The sequence below is a fragment of the Phodopus roborovskii genome, unplaced genomic scaffold (assembly GCF_943737965.1).
Source record: "Phodopus roborovskii unplaced genomic scaffold, PHOROB, whole genome shotgun sequence".
NCBI lineage: Eukaryota > Metazoa > Chordata > Mammalia > Rodentia > Cricetidae > Phodopus > Phodopus roborovskii.
This window is the reverse complement of record NW_026126483.1, coordinates 437,825-456,807: the sequence shown is the minus strand read 5'-3', so window position 1 is coordinate 456,807 and position 18,983 is coordinate 437,825. Positions and strand designations below refer to the sequence as shown.

Below are 18,983 nucleotides of genomic sequence, written 5' to 3'. Positions count from 1 at the left end.
CCTAGAGCATTCATTCCATTGGCCTTCTATATCAGCTGACTTTTGGATACCAGCTCAGTTGATGATGTGTAATGCTGATGGCCACCATTCACCATTGAATTAGTGCATGACACTTACTTATTCTAGTAAGATATGCCCCTCCTTATTCTGTATTCCACAGCTGTCACTGCACACTTGCTTGTGATTTTATTAAAGCTATCTATCCTCCTGTGATATTGAGCTATTTCAAGCTGTGTGTGACTGTGATGTCTGCCATATCTTCATACACACTGATATATTCATTTAGTGTTTGAGAGCTTATGTCCTATTTTGTAGTTACTGTGTCACCCATGCAGATTCTTAATGCAAAGAGACACCATACATGCATACTGCAGAATGAGCTGGAGCAAGCATGGGTCTTATAGACTTTGTTAGAAGACATTCGCCATTGAATGAGACTCATTGCACCGTGGCTGAAACCATAAGAGTCAAAGAAGCAGGCAAAGGGCAGCCAGCGTGAGACTGATGCTGCAAAGCAGTGCATGAGATCAGAGACACACAAAGCAATGTCTGCTCACTAAGACTAAGGCATAAAGGATTTACACAGATCCACATCGAGATGAGGGGCCCAGGTCAAAGTGGAAAGAAAGAAGGTAGCTATGGAAGAGTTGACTCCAGAGAGTACCTGAGTGGTGTTTATATTCTAGAAGTGGTTTTGATCCAAAACCAAGCCACAGACAGAAAATTGTCTGGAATAGTTGAATTCTATTAGCCATCTTGCATTAGTTGAAGAAAGTTCATTTCTTTTTTGCATGAGAGATTTACTCTTCATTGTTCTTTATTCTCATTGCTTTCAGTTAGACACCCTACACACATTGCACTGGCTTTTTAATCTCGTCACTTAACATGAGAGCAACTTTCCACTTTGGCCTCCTGCCCCATGACTTCAGCATGCAGACATTGTTCTCCAAGCTGTCAGGTCTCTTTTGTTGACAACTTACAGAGTTCGTGGTATCACTTTCCCATGGTTCCAACTCATCACACCTGTACTTCTGCGTTCCTCTTTAGCTTTGGTGGCAAATTGCCTTCCAGCCCTTGATGCTTTTATCATGGCAACAGGGAAAAGTATAGAGTATTCGTAGAAAGTCAGACACAACTGTGCTTCCAGGAGCATACCGTTATAAACAACTAATGTTTTCCTTCCCTTGTGAAACTTCAAATTGTGGGGGGAAATTACCTTTAATATCTCATAGCCAGGATCTCTGAGATGATCCTGGAAATGAAGTCCCTTCCAGCTAGATGGCTTTAACAGCCAAGGCACAAAAGCAGATCTTTGAAGGGATGTGTCAGGATCTCACACATTGCTCACTTCTCTCAGAGATGGGTGAATATCTGTTCCTTAGCCCAGTCCTGTACCTCTGCTTGACCAAAGATGAGGTAGAAGAGCAGGCCTACTACATCAATAGCAGCTGCCAGCAAGAAGACATTTCTCCAGCCAAACTCTGGATCCTGGAGGCAGGAAACTACTTGTTAATAATGGTGGTTTTCTTCTTATACCATAGTTCAGAAAAGTTGTGGTTCTATGTTTTGATGCTCATTCTCCTAACTCAGCCCAGCCTTCATGACTCCCATCTTTCTCCTGGAGTATACTGCCACATGTCTTACATTGGGCCATCACACCCTCCCTTCCCTCTGCTAGACAACTTTTCCTACCAGGCATTCTTTTGACTGACACCCTCACTTCTTTCAAGTACTCACTTAATGTCACCTTTTCAAAGATTCCTTCTTAGACCACACTGATAAATTGGTCTTGTTTCCTACTCTCTTCTCTCAGCACTTACCACCAAATATGTCTATAATTTAGTTTTCTGACAAATTTTTCCACTTAGATTTCATAGAGTAGGGTTGGGGGGACCTTTGTATATTTGTTTGCTAAAACAACTGGCAAGAGAAACAAGGTCTATGTAAAATGTTTCCTTTTAAGCAATCCCTAACTCTGTTTTCAGAGACTAGAAAGGAATAGAAGCTTCAAAGGCAAGAAGTGACTTGATTTCATTAAAACAAAAATCCTTTCTTTGTTAACCTCCTGTATTTTTCCGAGTTACTGAAAAAAAGTCATGGGAAAGCTAGAAGTGGGATTTTCATAAATCTTACAGACATCCTTTTCCATGTGAGATGTGTATCTATGTAGTTCTTGGGCAAAAATCATCATGTTTAATTATTTGTTTATAAGAACTTTTTTTGTTTTTTGTTTTGTTTGTTTGTTTGTTTGTTTCTTCTTTTAGGGATTTGTTTGTGAGACAGGGCCTGACAGTGTAGACCAAACTGGCCTTCTAAGTGCTGGAATTACAAGTATGTACCAAATTGCCTTGCTTATTTTAACTGCATCAATATGCATCTCCAGGATGGAAAACTTCAGAATGAAAACCACCATCCCAGCTTCACTGGTCAGGGGTGTTTCTGCTCTGACCAAAGAGCAGTGAGTTCAATGAATGGCAGAGCATAGGTGTGTGGTTCAGGGAACTTTCCACTCAGTCATTCACTAAACATCTTGCTCATCAACTTCCAAAGACTGGTTACCTTCCTAGACAGAAAACCACTTCATCCTAGTTTTCCCAGAACATTCAAGATGATAACACTGAAAACCTCTCAAAAACTCTGAGAGCCCTAAGTTTGAGGTAAACAACGATGGATGCTCATACTATTCTGTAGGAGAAATGCCTCGAATATTACTGGAAATGTGAGATTTTAACATGAGGAGCTCATCTTGTAAGAGCTCACAAACCATAACCCACAACACTAAGCATTCTCACACACCACACACATGGAATATGGAATTTCCCTATATAAGTTGAGCTGGGAATGGAGTATGTTAGGGCACCAGTCTCATAAGCTTTGAAGTCTTCCTCGCTGAGGAACTAACACACCATAGACTGACTTCTACTAACTACCACCATTCAGTTTCTTTTATTAATATTCCTTACAGTGTTTAATCTTACCTGACCAATGAAAAATCCAGCAACAGTAGGAGCTATGCCTCCTGCTATACGAGAAAAGACTTGCAAAAGTCCTTTGAGAAAGCCAGCATACCTGGGGAGGGGATGGTTTCATGTAAGCAAAGGACTCATCTTGTTTTCATTGCACTGTGGTATCTCTATGCTTATCTCTGGGGATGCTTAGTGTTAGTATTCTGGCATCTATACTGGTGTGCCCTTGTGGTCCTGACAGGATATGCCCTCGATTGCAGACACTAAAAACACCTCCAGTGCACATTTATCATGTTCCCTTTCAAAAGGACCCTACCCATCTCTCTCTCTCTCTCTCTCTCTCTCTCCCTCTCTCTCTCTCTCTCTCTCTCGCTCGCTCGCTCTCGCTCTCTTTCCCTCTCTCCCCTTTTCTTCCACCACTCTCATTCCCAGCGACTAGTCTCTGTTGCCATCTCTGTCCCCCTTTCTTCTCTCTCCTCTTCCAATAAACCTCATATGTGAGTCCTGTTGTATGGTGTGACTTCTCTTGGTGGCATTTTAAAAATTATAACACTTAAGATGCTGTATATTAAACTTGAACAAAGTATGCTAACTAATGATACCTGTACTCCTATCTACAGGCTCAACCCTTCCAGGGTAGTCTATGCTACCATGTCAACTTCTTGGTTCTTCTTATTGAGCCCAGCTTGTAGTCCTGTTTAGGGATACAAAAGTCTCCTTCTGCATCAAAGACCTTCATGGGATGAGATGGTTATTCTCTGAGACTGGCTTACCTCCCACATGTCTCAGTGACTCATCGTGTAAAGATGAAGTTGCCTGGATTAGACCCCAGAAGTCTTATGTCTGGTCTCAGTTATCTTTGGCCTGACTTGGACCAGATATAATGCTTTTTCTCTGGTTCTGTCTTTTCCCTTTATTTTTGTAGATGTATATGTATTCACATGTTTGCTGGTATGCATGTATATGTGTGAGCTCCATGTGCAGGCCAGAGGACAACCTTGGGTATCATTCTTCAGGTGTTGTCCACATTTTCCTTTGGAATTAATGTCTCTCACTAACTTGGAAATTGCCGAGTAGGGTAGGCCAGCTGCAAGTAAGCCACAGGGATCATTGCCTCTCTCCATCTTCCCAGTACTGGGACTACAAGTGTATCTCTGGCTTATTTTATCTTATTTCTTCTAATGTGGATTCTGGGGGTGAAAGTCAAGTCAACATGCTTGACTGACAAGTATTTAGCAGCTGAGCCATTTCTCTCAACTCCCTCTCCCTCTATTTAAGCTTTGCACAGGCCTCCATGACAGGATCTCTTGAGACCTTCCAGTAACCAGTATCCACTGCCTTCTTCAGAAGAGATTGTCAGGTGAGGTGTCTGTATGGCCGCCTAGAAAAGGCTGCATTCACAATGGTCGACTAGCCTAGAGCCCCTTCCAGGAATTACAGAGATGTAGCATTGATGTTACTATCTACAGTGACCTGATGAACATACTATCTTTTACCTTTGCATCAGAGCAAGGGTAGATAGGGTTCTTGGAACTGAACTGAGCTTCTATGAGAATAAGTCAAAGGGGTCTCTACCGTGGAGCAATATCTAAGAAGTTAATGAGGGCTCCTGAATCACAGAGGCTGCAGAAGACAGATGATAGAACCAAGAAGGCCATTGTGGTGATGCGGCTGGATCTGACCCAAGGCAGAGGCACCAGGATTCCAGATGAGACAAGGACCCCTGCAGCAGAGCAACAGACATTTAAAAAGAGGGTCCCGAGCTCCCACAGCCACCTAGCAGCCAGCTTGGCTCTTACCTATGGCATTGAAGAGCTTCCTGATAGTTACGAGTCGGAGAATTTTTCTGGAGAGGAGAAAATCTGCCAACAGGCCCCCAAGGATAATGCAGACACAGCCAAACACGAAGGGCAGGGCCGACAGGATTCCACTCTGGAGATTGGAGCTAGGTAAGTACAATCATCCTCTTCACTTTCCCATCATGTCCCTGACTGATCCTGATGGATGGGCGGTGTCTATGGCTTTGCATTATACATGTCACTTTCAGTGTAAGTTAAATTCTTTGTTACTGGAATTCTCATTTAACTTTAATTCTGGAGGGAAAATATTCACATAACTCATATATATATATATATATATATATATATATATATATATATATACATTCTTACTATGTAGTCCTAGCTGACCCAGTATTCACTATGTAGAGCAGGCTGGCTCAAACTCACACATATCTTACTGCCTCCCAAGTGTTGGGATTAAAAGCATGCACTATACCTGGCTTCAATCATTTTTAATAAAAGCAAAGGACAAAGGCTGTCTTCATATATAAAGACCATGTAGAAATAATTATTTTAAAGATGTTGAGCTAGTCTTGGTGGTACATACCTGTAATCCCACAGTGGAGAGGCAGAGGTAAAAAGACATGGATTTGGAGGCCAACCTCGGCCACTTAGTAAATTCTAGGCCAGCCTAGCAGCCTAGGCTATTTAGCAAAACCCTATCTCAGGGGAAAAAAATCAAGGAAGGAAGGAACGAAGGAAGGAAGGAACGAAGGAAGGAAGGAACGAAGGAAGGAAAAGAAGTCTAATGTCTTATTTGCAACAGGATTTATTAATCATTTTTAAATTTAGAAAAGTTTATGCTGCCAATAGAATATCTTGTTTATAAATGCTGACTGCATTAAGTATAGAATTTTTGTATGGGACTTTTAAGAGTATAACACCATGACCTGATTTGGAACCATGCCTCTGCTCAAGTAAGCAGTGGACCACACTAATGTGAATCCTAATTGCATTTCCTGTAAGGAGTCCTGGCCTAATCCCTCATCCCGTGGCCATGAGAGAGATCGTACAGAGAAACACAATAACTGGGTGCACCTTCTTTGTACTCACATCTCTGAGGTTTGCTTGAAGTACAGAGCTGATATATATGGGTGTGTATGCCATTATGGTGGATAACAACCAGTATTGACAGAAATAAGACACTACAATGGCCCAAAGTGGGAGAGATTTGACCATGGCTTTAATGGGAAGTGAGCAGCCTGGCGAACAATCCTAAAAGAAAACACACGTGACTGTCCCCTCTATCACAAGATAGGAGCTTCCCTGCTACAACTACCTCTGAGACACCCAGGGAAAAAGACATGGAAATTCTTCAATGTACCTCTTGAGCCAATGAACACACAATGTATCTCTTCTCACCAGGGCTGATAAAGGGGTGATTCAGTGGGTCATCATATACGAGAGGAAACCAGATCAGGCAACAGACACAGCCAATTCCACCTACGATAGAAGACCCAGTCAGCATTGCATGGGTGTTTTCTTTCAGTGTGATGATTTCTGTGGCTTGAATGACACTGTCATGGAGGATACTTTGCCACCACTTGACTTAGGTCTTGTTCATGTAACTTGCTTTTGCCTATGCCTGAGGGCAGCTGCCTTTTTTCATTGTCCTCTAGGGAGGAACATCCTCCAGTGACTCCATGAACCAAGGCAGATGATGAGAGAAACAGATTAGAGGTCACCAGTAGTTCCATGGGACTTCAGGAAGAATGACAAGTGCTTCAAACCAACACATTCACAGAGGCTTTGAAACACACACACACACACACACACACACACACACACACACACACACCACACACCACACACCACACACCACACACCACACATACCACACACACACACTGTCCCACTGAGGATCCATACAAGCTCTTCGTGCACTTCTCTCTCACAACTGAGCACCAGTGGGCACTCCTCCACTTGGTTGTACTGCAAAGTTCTCTTCTTCGTTGAGCCTTTTCCTGCCTTTGGTTTATCATTCTTGCTTTATGTGCAATGGATTACCTAGACCATTTCTACATGTAGAATGAAGTTAATCATCATCAAAAATTTATCCAATACACTCAACATCATCAGTACTGTGTGGCTCATCAAATTTGAATGTCATCTCTCAGATGTCATCCACCTAGTTTTTGGATACAACATTTCTCAATGGGGTGGGATTTATCAAGGAGGGTGGGCTGGCTGTCATCAAGTTCAAGGCCCTCCCTGTCTCTGCCTCCTCAGTGCTAAGATTACAGATGTTCACCATTATACCCATTTTTTAAACATGGGTTCTGGAAATCAGACTCAGTTCCTATGCCTACATGGCAACCACTTTACCAACTGAGCCATCTCCCTAGCTCAGAAAGGTGTATACTGGAAGTCTTAAAGTCATAAGGTTACTCAACCATATATTCAGACTACTAAAATTCATACTAGTTTTTTTCAGATTTATTTGTTTTATTTTTTTTATGCATGAGCACTTTGCCTGCATATGTGTATGTGTTCCTGTGGAGGTCAGAAGAGGGTGTGGGGTCCCCTAGAATTGGAGTTATAGATGGTTATGGGCCAACTTGTCAGTGCTTTGAACTGAATATGAGTCCTTGCAAAAGCAGCAAATACTCCCAACTGCTAAGCCATCTCTCCCAACCCTTGAATACTAAAATTTAGATGCTCTTTTATAAATCAGCAAGATTTACACAATGACTAATTTTGAACATTGCCAATTTTACATAAATGCAACCTGTTAGGATTTGGATAACCAGAGATATGTTCATCACAGATGCCCAGCATTCATTGTCATAGACATTTTGAGATTTTTTTTAAAAAAGAAACTTACCAAAAATATAAAAAATATAAGGCCACCCGAATGTCTGGCAAATGAGACCACCAGAAATGAGGACAAGGAAGGTCCCAAGCATTGACCCTGAGCAAAAGATAAAAGGACATTATAGGGATGAGAGCTGGTCTTGGGATTCAGCAAGTTTCCTACAGAGTTGAGTGATGGTGCCTGAGGGTTTGGGCTTCTATCCAGACTAACACAATACTAACCCTGCTCCTTCACTCAGGGACTGTATAATCTGACACTATCAGTCTATTTGTGTCTTGGATTCTTTACACTGTGTACACACTCCTTAGATGATTTATAAGGTTACTATGAGGGTAAAAGAAATGAATGTATTCAAAATCCAAGAATGTTTGATACATTGTTAACATGCTGACTTGATTTTTAAAAAAAAAAAAAGATGGTCTATTTCTAAAAAGCAAGGATTATGAAGATAGGCTAACTCTTAATAGTTCATTGCTGAGTACTCTTGGGCAGTGCTTATAAAATGAGATTAAGATACCAGTTACCTGATCCAGCGATGGTGGTGAGTTGACTCCTTTCCAGTGGGGGAGCCCATTTGACCCATATTGAGTACTGACCTGTTAATACCATAACCTGGGGAAAATTATCCATTCTTAGAGATATGAGATAATTCTAGAATATAGATATGTGCCAGTTGTACCTGGTGAAGATCTTGATACCTGAACTATGCCTTGGATGACACGAAGTACAATAAGCAAGGCTACTCCAGCATCAGCTGCCAGTGGAATGAAGAGAGTCAGGACTGAAGAAATTAACAAGCCTGCTCCAACCACATATTTGGCTCCAAATACTCCAGCCACATATCCAGTGGGGATCGGAGCTAAGAATGATCCATAGCTCAGGGAGCTGAGAAGGATTCCCTGGATCTCAGGAGTCCAGTCATACACGGGGGCCTAGGCGACAAGGAGGGCTTTGTTGTTTGGCTGCAAAAATGGCTTGTTTCATTTCATTTTTGTTTGGAGACAGATTCTCGCCAGCCCAGGCTAACTTTGTTCTCTTAGTCCTGCTCCCACCTCCAAAGTCCTGAGATTACAACAATGTCCCACACCTGGCTCAGCAGTTAACTATTGACTGTAAGATTTGAGACACAAAAAGCAATTTGAGGTCTATTTTAACCTATCTTCAATTCTTCCAATCCACCAGTCTCACAAGGAAAAAAAATCTAAGACCATGCACATCATACTCTTTCTTATCACCTGACATGATAGACTAACTAATTAAAATATGGAAGTCCATGCTGATACATGCCTGGAATCCAAGCACTTAGGAGGCTGAAGCAGGAAGATAATGAGCTTAAAGACTAATATAGAAAGTCCCTGCCTTAGAAAGGCAAACACATATAGTATTCATATCCATATAGGTTCTATATAAATTACTATATTTTTATGTAATATATATATACACATATATATTATATAATAGATACAGACAGAAGAGAAAGCTCATAAAGAAAAAAAACCATCATAGCTGAGCTATTGAGCGTTATGTGGAAGAGAACCTGTTTTAGCGATGGCTTTCATCCTTGTAGAAGAAGAATTTATTTTTACTGGATGATTAACCATGTTTCGCTCTGACTTAGCCATGGTTTCACTTATAGACTCTAAATAGAGAGAGATAAAAATCTTCTCATATATGCATTATGTTCTCATGCTAAACGGATTTCATTTGCTCATAAGATGGTTCTTGAATCAAAGAAATAGTTCAGGCTCTCACAAAACGTATCACTACCTTAGATTCTTGTAGTGTTTCATTCCAGAAGTCTTGGGAGTTGGCGGGAGGTCTTTCTGTGGAAGCATTTAGCTGGCTGGATGCTGCTGTGGTGTTCACCATAGCTGTTATGGCAATACTCAGGTTCATTTGTTGGGTATAAATTGAAAAGTTACAGAGCTGCAAGATGAAAGCTAGACCATGTCGCAGTGAACAGAAGCCTAGGAGGAAAAGAGACAAAAAATCATACAGTCAGTCTGCTTTCTTCCTATGCTTTCTAGGTCTGAAGGAAGCAAAAGGCTGGCATCTGCTTGGTTCTTGGAAGTATAAGAAGTCCAAATACTGTTCTGCGGGAGGCTCCATTCTCCTGAGACAGAGAAAGCTAGTTCCTTGGAAGCAGAGCCTTAAAGAATATATGGAGTGCCAGTATCAGAGATGGGGTTTTCAAGGCTCTGGAATGAGCCATCAAGGGCAAGAGCAGATTCGGAACTGTCAGGAAACTGAGATTGCTGTGTGTATTGTGTGTGGTGGTGGTGGTGGTGGGGATTGAAAATGACTCTTAATTCCCCGCTTAAACAGCTGATACCAGTGTCATTTATAACTACTAAAAGTAAGATATTTAACTTGTTCAGGTTTGAAGGACTAATATGATTGGCAGGCTAGTGCTAGGTTGTGTATCGTCTTCATCTTATATACTGTAATCTAGGCCTGCAAAATGCTTGCCTCTGTTCCAATTACTTTAGTTTGACCACAGCTGGGAGGCAGAGGTAACATGTGGTCACTGTGGTCAAACTCTGAGTTTACAGCTTCCAGGCTTCAGCCAGGGAGCAGACAAAGCTGGAGTAGCCAGCACTACACCCTTGCATGTGGAGATGCACTTGTTAAATTCAGGATTGACAGATACCACCTTTGGACTACGTCTAGGACCATTTAAGTCTAGGACCTCCTTCTGAAAATTAAAGTGGAATTTTGGTCACTGTTGTTTTGACATGTCATATTCCATTAAGAAGGGTGGCAAGTTGTCTTCTCCATGCTTCATCCATGTACTTACGTCTTTTCTCTGCCCCAACATGAAACTATAATCATCAGTTAAGCCCCTGTAGGTTTCATCAAGTACTTTGTGCTGCTTCTAGAATAAATTAAGCTTATTATTATGTTTATTTATTTATTTGTTTGTTGAGATAGGGTCTTATTATGCAGACAAGGCTGGTCTCAAACTCAAGATCCTACTATGTCAGCCTCCCAAGTGCTAGGATTACAGGTGTGACCATGCCCAGTACCTGTCATTTTCATCTTTTTTCTCCCCCTTGGGCTTTGGTTGGATAGATGATAGACAGACAAACAGATGATATGTACACATATACGTGCAAATTATGTGGGAAAACAATTCTTTCTACTGTTTGCAACATTGATATCATTTCTTTTCTTTTTGTCCATCAGCATGTTGGGGAGAGCATTCCTGCTAGATCAGAATTTACTGGAAACACTCCTTTATGTTGTTGCTTGTGAGTGAGGCATTTACTTCAACCACACTAAATATCCTACTCCTATTTTAATATTCACAGGTTTTATATACTGTCTTTTAATCTTGGAGTCAGTCACCTGGATCTCCATCTCAGATGCTCAACAAATAGCAAGGTTTGAAAGTCTTTGTGGCTCCTGTACTTCACCAGCATTGTAAAAGATTTGTGAGTAGGTACGTCTATGAGAACTGAAGCATTCACATAATGCATTGATGGCAGATGCTAACATTTGACTTTCCTTGCATTCATAAAATAATCTCTCACTCACAAGCTATTTCTAAGGACAGAACAATTTGTCTTGCTACTTTAACTAGAATTTTACTTTAATTGCAATTTAGCATATGTAATTGAGCTGAGTTTTTAGTTTGTGTACATGTCTATCATTCTGTCCTTGTTAGCTTTTTCAGGAGGGAAAGTTGACAGTGATCTTAAATGATTTAAACAGACCTCAACCCTTGGCCAAAGGCCAAGCTCAGCTTCCTATTTCAAATCTTCTCTGAGGTGATTCGGGTTTATTGGCTGATGGGAGATATCATTCTGTATATTTTTCTCATACTGGTTAATAAATAAAGCACTGTTGGCCAATAGGAAAGGAAGATAGGAGGGACTAGGAGACAAGGAAGAAATAGGAAGAAGTAAGGAGGAGTCAAGATGGAGAGTCTGGGGAGAGCAGTATGCGGCAGCCGGCTCCCGGTAAGAAGAACACATGGACATACATAGATTAACACAAATGGGTTAATAACTAAGGCAGAGCTAGCTGATAAGAAACTAGTACCTGGCCAACAGTATAATATCAAATACAGAGTCTCTGTGTATTATTTGGGGCTGGCGCAGCGGCAGGACAAGACCGGGTGGCGGCAGGCGGAAAAACCGTACTCGTTACAATTGGCTAGTTGGTTTTTTATGTATGTTTTGTTTTTTGTTTGGTTGGGTTTTTTGTTGTTGTTTTTGTTTTGGGGGTTTTGTTTGTTTTTTAGTAATTTTGAGTTTTTGTTTTCACTTCCAAATAATAGCCACATGATTCTTATCTGTTCTGTATGCCTTCAAGATTACCTGTGAGAAATGAAGTAATTATGAGTAAAAATGCTTTATCACTATTAAGCTCTGTTGACTATTGGCAGAAGTGAGAAAAAGAAAGTTAAGTGACATAGATCCTATTTTTCTCATAGCCAGAGGTCTGTGTATGAGTTTACCTTTCTTGGTGGATTGTTCTTGGGTCGTGTTTAAATTGCTGTCATTGGGAATGTCTCCCCCTCTGGCCTTGGTGTCTGCTCCAGTAGACATTTTGTCTCTCTCCTTCTAAGGTCCAGCATCTACTTAAGTCTGAAATGAAAGCATGTAAGAGCAAACCCAGACAAGAAAGCATCCTGTATCTTATATGATGTGGTCCCCATCTTTGGCTCTGTCGGTAATCAAATGTGAGGGCTTATTATTATTAGCTGTGTCTTTGAAAAGGGGAATCTAGCCTGGATTGTCTAGATCAACCATAAGATTCTTTCTATATCTGTGTAGTCCCTGTTTTTAAACCAGTATTTGTAATACCTGGACATGAAATTTTAAACCACTTATTTGAAATTTTATCTGGAGGATTCCAACAGGCTAAATTTTCTGGGGTGGTAGAAACTGTCCCTTAAAAACCAATTAGACTAGGTAAACTAGGGCAAACAGTTGTCCTTTGAGGCACATTGCTCCAAACTAGAAAAAGCTACCTCCATGGGTGCAATGAAAAGTTAGAGCCATGCATTACCTCTACTGTGATGCAGTGCCAGGGCAAAAAGGCAGGGTCTGTAGATGTGCTGGAGTGTGGCCAAGGAACTATGAAGGATGAAGCTAGGCCCATGCCAGGAATAAGATTACAGGAAGATCCTAACCCACAGCCAGAAGCCCTACAGGCCCCAAACTCGAAGAATCTCTGCACTTTCCCCAGCCTCTAGTTTAGAAATAGAGACTCTGAAAATCCCTAGAGAACTGGGGTTTTGAATTCAGACTACATTGTCTGAGATGGAAGCCCCTAATGAAAAATCAAGGATTATAGCTAGGTTCTTTTGATACACACAGACTTCACGGTTCTGGAAGGTTCTATGCACAGTACCAGAGGAGAAAAGAGATCATCAGCCTTACCCAGCTGCAAATTTTTCAAGCCGCAATAACTACTGGCCAGGCAAGACATGCTGCTTTAATTAATGTTCTATTGTTGTGATAAGACACCATGACCACAGCTATTTACAGAGAAAAGTGTCTATTTGAGTGTACAATTCTAGAGGATTAGAACCCACAGTAGAGCCAGGCAGTGGTGGCACATGTCTTTAATCCCAGCACTCAGGAGGCAGAGGCAAAGGCAGGCAGATGTCTGTGAGTTCGTGACCAGCCTGGTCTACAACAGCTAGTTCCAGGACAGCCTCCAAAACCACAGAGAAACTCTGTCTCAAAAAAAAAAAAAAAAACCCACAATAGTGGAGTGAAGGCATGACAGCAGGGGCAGGAAGCTGAGGGCTCACGTCTTGGACTGCAAGCACCAAGCAGAGAGTACACACTGGGAGTAGAATATTCCCTAAGGCTTGCCCTCAGTAACACTCTCCAGCACAGTTACACCTTCCAACCCTATCCTGTAGGGAGCAGAGGAAGCTGTGAATGAATGAAGTCCTGAATAAATATGTATTATTGACATGGGCACAGCCACACAAAGATCAAGGCCTCAGACCCATGGGAGATGACAAAGTCTTTTTCCATGTGGGTGAGGCTTGAAAGTGACAAAGTCTTTTTAGTATAGTCCAAGTACCAGTGTTTACAGATGGTTGATCAAGTGCATGTAAAAACTACTAGAAATTACAGCTCCCTCCTCTTGGATGTTTAGAGCCTCAGATACCTTGCCTACAAAGACCTCACACCAAGACTAGCTAACTTTTCCTTGTGATGTACATAATAAGCATGCTAAGGTTCTGGGTTGTAAGAGAAGCAGGTGCAGCTCCATCAGAGGATGCACACCCTACTCATCGCTAGCTTTTCTGTTTGTGTGTCTGTCATTTTTTCATCCTTCACTGTCTTTAGTCAAGATTGCAGAAGCAAGCCACATGGGGCATAGCACTACCCAACAGTGCCACCAATTAAGGATCAAGATTTCAAATGCTTGAGACTATGGGGTCTTATTCAAGTCATCACACATGCCCATTAGAACAACAGTGGCATAGACATCATGAATATAACCAACTACATTCTGCTTGTATTTAAGGCCAACTCCACAAGAAGAAATTCAATCCTGGCAACATTCACCAGCCAATAATTTGTGATTATAGCTAGACAGGCCACATGCCCTACTGCTATTCTACTGTTGAATGGGCATATTACTGAATAAATTTCTAATGGCATAATATACACATAAATTAATATATCTTATAATCCTATTCAAAGAAGCCTCTATTTGCAGCCAAACAGAGAGAGAAACACAATTAGTCAAAGTGTGAAAAATAAGAGACTACAGAATGTTTGGTCCTGAATGGAACATATACACACACAAAAAAAAAAAAAAAACAAAAACAAACACACACACACAAAAAAACAACTCTGATTACAACCCATAGGGCATAGAAATTCTTCATTCTGATGGCATCCTTGTGTGTATGTGTATGTGTATGTGTGTCTCTATGTTCATTCTGATGACATCTTCATGTATATATGTATGTGCATGTGTCTGTATGTTTCTGTGTGTGTAATGGGACTCTTGTCTGCCACCTGAACACATACTGAGAAGAAAATAGTACATGCTGACTGCTACCTGAACTTGGAAAGGACCACCTCAGAGGTCTCAGAAGAAAGAGGCTACTGAACCAAACTCGGGGGCACAAACCATCTGAGATAGACAAGCAGAAGGAATATCTTATACACTGAGATTTTACAAAAAAAAGGAAGAGTAGCAGGACCAACTCATAGCTGTTACTTGCTAGGGGGCATTTGTAGGGTTACATGTATGCCCAACTAAGTTTGTTGCAGGGAGGGGCAGAGGCAGGGAAACAAAGAGACAGAGAGAAGGGAACTGGTCAGTTCATATGCTTTTGAATCCAGAGGGCACAAGCTGTAACTGTGGGTGTATGTTGCATAGAGGAGAAAGCACCCACCCCATGCTGAAAGCATGTGATGCCTTCTGTGCCTAGGGTACAGACCCACACATCCTGTGTCAAATGGATGTGGATAACTTGAGAGAAATCAAAGTCACAGCTTTCTAAAATCGGCCCAAGAGCACAGTGTAAAAGATGCTCAATAGCCGAGGAAAGTACCAAAAGGCACAAATCACCACTGACAGGAGAAGGACCCCTGAAGTCCCCAGAGAGGTGTTCTAAAGATGCGGCACGGGCTCTCCACCCAGTCAAAAAGACACTGCCTGCCTCATATCTACCTCAATCGCTCTAGCCCCGCCCTAGGAGGGTTAGAAGCTTCAGCCAGGATAAGAGGAGATGGGAGTGGCTAACAAAGAAAGGGAACACAAGGTTATCAAAACACCCCCTTCCCTCCAGGGTGCAGCCTGAAATTGGGAATCTTTACTTTAGATAAAGTTTGGAACTTTTTGCTCTCTGTTGTGTTAGGCCTATAGCCTATGAGATTGGATTATCTGGAGTCTGAAATGAACTTCTTACTGCCTGAGAATGAACATAGAAATTGGAGGGCCAAGCCAAAATAAAGAAGAGTAAGGGTAGATGAAGTTTTTGGTGAGGTAAAGCTATTCTTCACCTGCTTTCTAGGGAACATAAAATCTGTTCATATTAAAGCATATATGCAGCATGTGCTGGGTTTGAGATGATCTTGTGTTTCAATGTCATTGCAAACGTCACCTAATTCCCAGGCATGTCATTACTACAGCTAAAAGCAAACAGTCACAGACTTACACCATCCGTGGTTATGCTGATGAGTCTGCCAGCCTACATCAGAATTCAGAAATAAACTAACAAACAGCTTAAATCCAAACCAACACTGAATGGCAGAATCAAGTAAGTCAAGCCTAAGAAATCTGCTGGAAAAGCTAAATTGAGGTGCTGACTCTTGTTCACACCTTAGGGAGACTGGTTGAACAGAAATGTCTACCACTCGTGGAACTGAAGACAGAATTTAGGGAAGCATTTTCCTCTGTAGCTTTACAGACCCTCCCAGTGAAGCAATGCTGAGGAGCTCACTGACCGCTGCTCCATTCATGGATTGAGTAAACATTTGTGGAAACAATGGAATGCTCTGCTCTCGTGGCTTTCTCCAGCATGACTAAAGGTCTTGGCTCTCACTAACTGCTTTCTATATATACTTCACCAGAAGCATGTATGCCTGAAAATGGACTTTCTTGAGTTTGTGAGATAAGTGGAACAAGACTGATGGAGGCAAAAAGACAAGCCTATGGAAAGCATGCAGGACACATGGTGAGTGGAAGGGTGTAATAGCAACAACAACTAATAATAATAATAATAAAGCAAGGATGGCATAGCTGGGAAGGAAGCAGGAGAGTATGGATGATAATGACTAAGGAGCTAACACTGACAGAGAGAGCATCTGCTTTGTTTAGTCTAACCACCTAGTCTGCTGGTACCCAGTGGCTATCTCTGAGCTGAGAGGGAAGTCCAGCTGCACATGAGCATGGCAGCAAAAGAAAAAAGAAGTGGCTTGCTTTTGAAGGTGGATGGCCATCTGATACCGCTAGCACAGGATGAGAATGGAGATTCAAGGTAGGAGCTGAAATCAAAGCGCAGGCAGGGGCCACAGCATAGGCCTGAGTCCCATAGGCCTGGCCAGGGACTGGAATGATGTTAGCCAGTGTGTGACACATGCAGGAGGACTGGGAAGGGCAGGCTTTGGCGGCAGCTGTTCTGACCCTGTGTGCAATAGATGGTGCCTGGGCCAAGCTGCCTCCCTCGAAAAAGCCCACATTTAGTGTGTGTTTGGAAACAAGCCAGTAAGACATGCTAAAGTGATGGGTGTGGAGATGAGAAAGGCAGAGCAGTAGCCATTGGAGGTGGCTTGAGGCGAGAGTGTGTCCAACGGAGGTGTGGAGATGTGGGTGGGGAGACGTTTTCCCAAAAGACAGCAACCGTTTAAAGTCATCCACATTTCCAAAAAATGCTGCTTGCCCAGGCTCTGAATCACTGCATGAAGCCATATGGAGTTTTATTTGTTTCCTTCCTCCGTTTCTCCAGGTAAATTCCCGTGGTCTGTTTAGGTTAAGTTAATCTTTGAAGATTGTTAAAAATATTCTTTAGGATATCAGCCTTTATTGCCTCAACCTGTTGGTTAATGCTGTTTCTTTAAATTAGTGTATCTTACAAAAGCAAGTTAATTGCAGGAGTGCTATGTCTAATTTTCTAGTTTCAGTAACTCTTAGAAATGTGAACCCTGAGTTGATGTTGTTTACTTCTAATTGCTTCAGACAATATTCTCTCTCGATCTTTCCCCTTTTCCTCCCTCCCCCACCCTGAATTCCTCCCTCCCTCTTCTTCTGGAGTTCCCAGGGACCTCATTTGTTTTAGGAAAAGACAGCATCCTGTCTCACTCTTTAGAACCATCTCCCAAGAGAAGCACAGTCTTGCTCAACACCTACAATCTCAACAGGAAAAGGCCCATTCCCACACCAGCAAAAACAGCAAGGACTTGAAAGCAAACCTGAGGAAGGTAGAGTGCATGGCTCTGGTTCCGGTCATTATCAGTTTCTCGGCTTTCTGCAGTTGTCTAACCCTTAGGAGTAAATGATTACTCAGAACCTTTAGCCCTTATCTTAGCAACTGGAGGACTTTATTGGCTCGGCCATTTAATGTTTAACTTTGTTTTTATTACTTAATTGATAAACAGATCAAGTTCATTGAATCTTCCTCATACTTGGATTTCATCTGGAGTCACATATATCTTCCTTGATACCCAAAGGATCCTGATACTCTGCCTGAGTCATTGTGAAATTTACATTTGTATGTTTATTTATTGATGTGTTGAAGTCTGTGTGGGTACATGTGCGGTCGTGGAGGTCAAAGGACAACTTTCAAGAGTGCGTCCGTCCTTTCCAGCATGCTGATCCCAAGGACAGAATTCAAGTTGTCAACACAGTGATATATCTTTCCCCGCCAAGCTATCATGTCACCCCTCTGACCAGCTCACCTGCCATGGTCTCAGAGGTATTATAGCCTTCAAAGATGGGGTTACATCTTGTCTCCTATGTGGCCATTATTTCTACCATATCCATTTTTAACGGAACCAGTTTTATACAGAGCACAGCTATTGACCTACTGCCTTTATCATAGCCAGGTACTTATGGCTCTCAGGCTAGAGGCTTACTGCTCCTGGATTAATTTAGTGGTTTTAGTACTTGGCAGCTACTGCCCTCCCCAGCTTCCAGCAGCGGTGGGCACAACACAGCCAGCAGCACCTTCTGCTGTTGCAGCTGTCTACAGACCCCAGGCACTGGGCCCCCAGGTCCTACAGTGATGGTGCTATATCATTCAGGAACTGAGCCACTGACAGAGACTGCTATACGGCTAATGGACCTATGGTATCTGAAACCCTTTGGTGGCTCTCTGAGGTTCTTTCAATGACCTCTTTTTCTTGTCTTCAGCTCATCGCAGCTCTCATCATCTCTACCCTTCCACCACTTGCTGCCTATGCCGTCTCTACTGTAACCGGTGCTACTGTTCCACAGCTGCAGCTGTCATCCTCACACCCTCTTGTCATCTCCCCCTTTCTTCCTGTTACCAGCTCACCCTGCCCTGAAATGGTAAAAGTCAAACAGGTAAGAATAGATCACTTGAGAGAAGTTCTTCCTTGGGCGGGGGGCCTCATGTTGCCACATCCGAGCTGCGAGTGAACCACACAGCCTGCTAATGTAACCTGCTAATGTAGACACAACAAGGTACAGCAAGGGAGTCTGCCCCATCCTCCAAAGGATGGATGCTTCCTCCAAATGAACCACACTTGCATCCTTGGAAGGGGCTTATGCAAGCAAAGGATTGTAGGAACCGACCATAGATTTTTTTCTGTGGTCATGGGCAGTGGGCAGCGCTCCCGCTCTGGCGAGTGAAAGGCTTCTGAAACAGTCTAGGGAAGTGTTAGGCTTATGTTTGAGCAGCTGGCAGCTGTG

The 18,983-nt window shown here is 42.3% G+C and overlaps 1 protein-coding gene across 1 annotated transcript; it reads right to left on the bottom strand.

Moving 5' to 3' along the window:
• Nucleotides 1–481: 481 nt before the first annotated feature.
• Nucleotides 482–17,590, bottom strand: LOC127229455 (probable small intestine urate exporter). Its single transcript, XM_051194559.1, has 12 exons — nucleotides 17,522–17,590; nucleotides 12,085–12,214; nucleotides 9,390–9,589; nucleotides 8,321–8,554; nucleotides 8,147–8,234; nucleotides 7,632–7,718; nucleotides 6,132–6,250; nucleotides 5,861–6,022; nucleotides 4,766–4,898; nucleotides 4,542–4,689; nucleotides 2,979–3,069; nucleotides 482–1,488 (listed from the first exon to the last, which is right to left on the bottom strand). The coding sequence occupies exons 2-12, from the start codon at nucleotides 12,173–12,175 to the stop codon at nucleotides 1,354–1,356; spliced, it is 1,488 nt and encodes a 495-aa protein (XP_051050516.1). The 5' UTR covers nucleotides 12,176–12,214; nucleotides 17,522–17,590; the 3' UTR covers nucleotides 482–1,353.
• Nucleotides 17,591–18,983: the final 1,393 nt, after the last annotated feature.

What these genes read in the sequence shown, in the direction of transcription:
- LOC127229455 (XM_051194559.1), bottom strand. Translation starts at nt 12,175, where the DNA reads ATGTCTACTGGAGCAGACACCAAGGCCAGAGGGGGAGACATTCCCAAT. An exon ending in TGTGTTCATTGGCTCAAGAG is followed by an intron (nt 6,023 to 6,131) that starts GTACATTGAAGA and finishes GTTTTCTTTTAG; the next exon opens with GATTGTTCGCCAGGCTGCTC. An exon ending in TTCTTAGATATTGCTCCACG is followed by an intron (nt 3,070 to 4,541) that starts GTAGAGACCCCT and finishes TCCCCTCCCCAG; the next exon opens with GTATGCTGGCTTTCTCAAAG.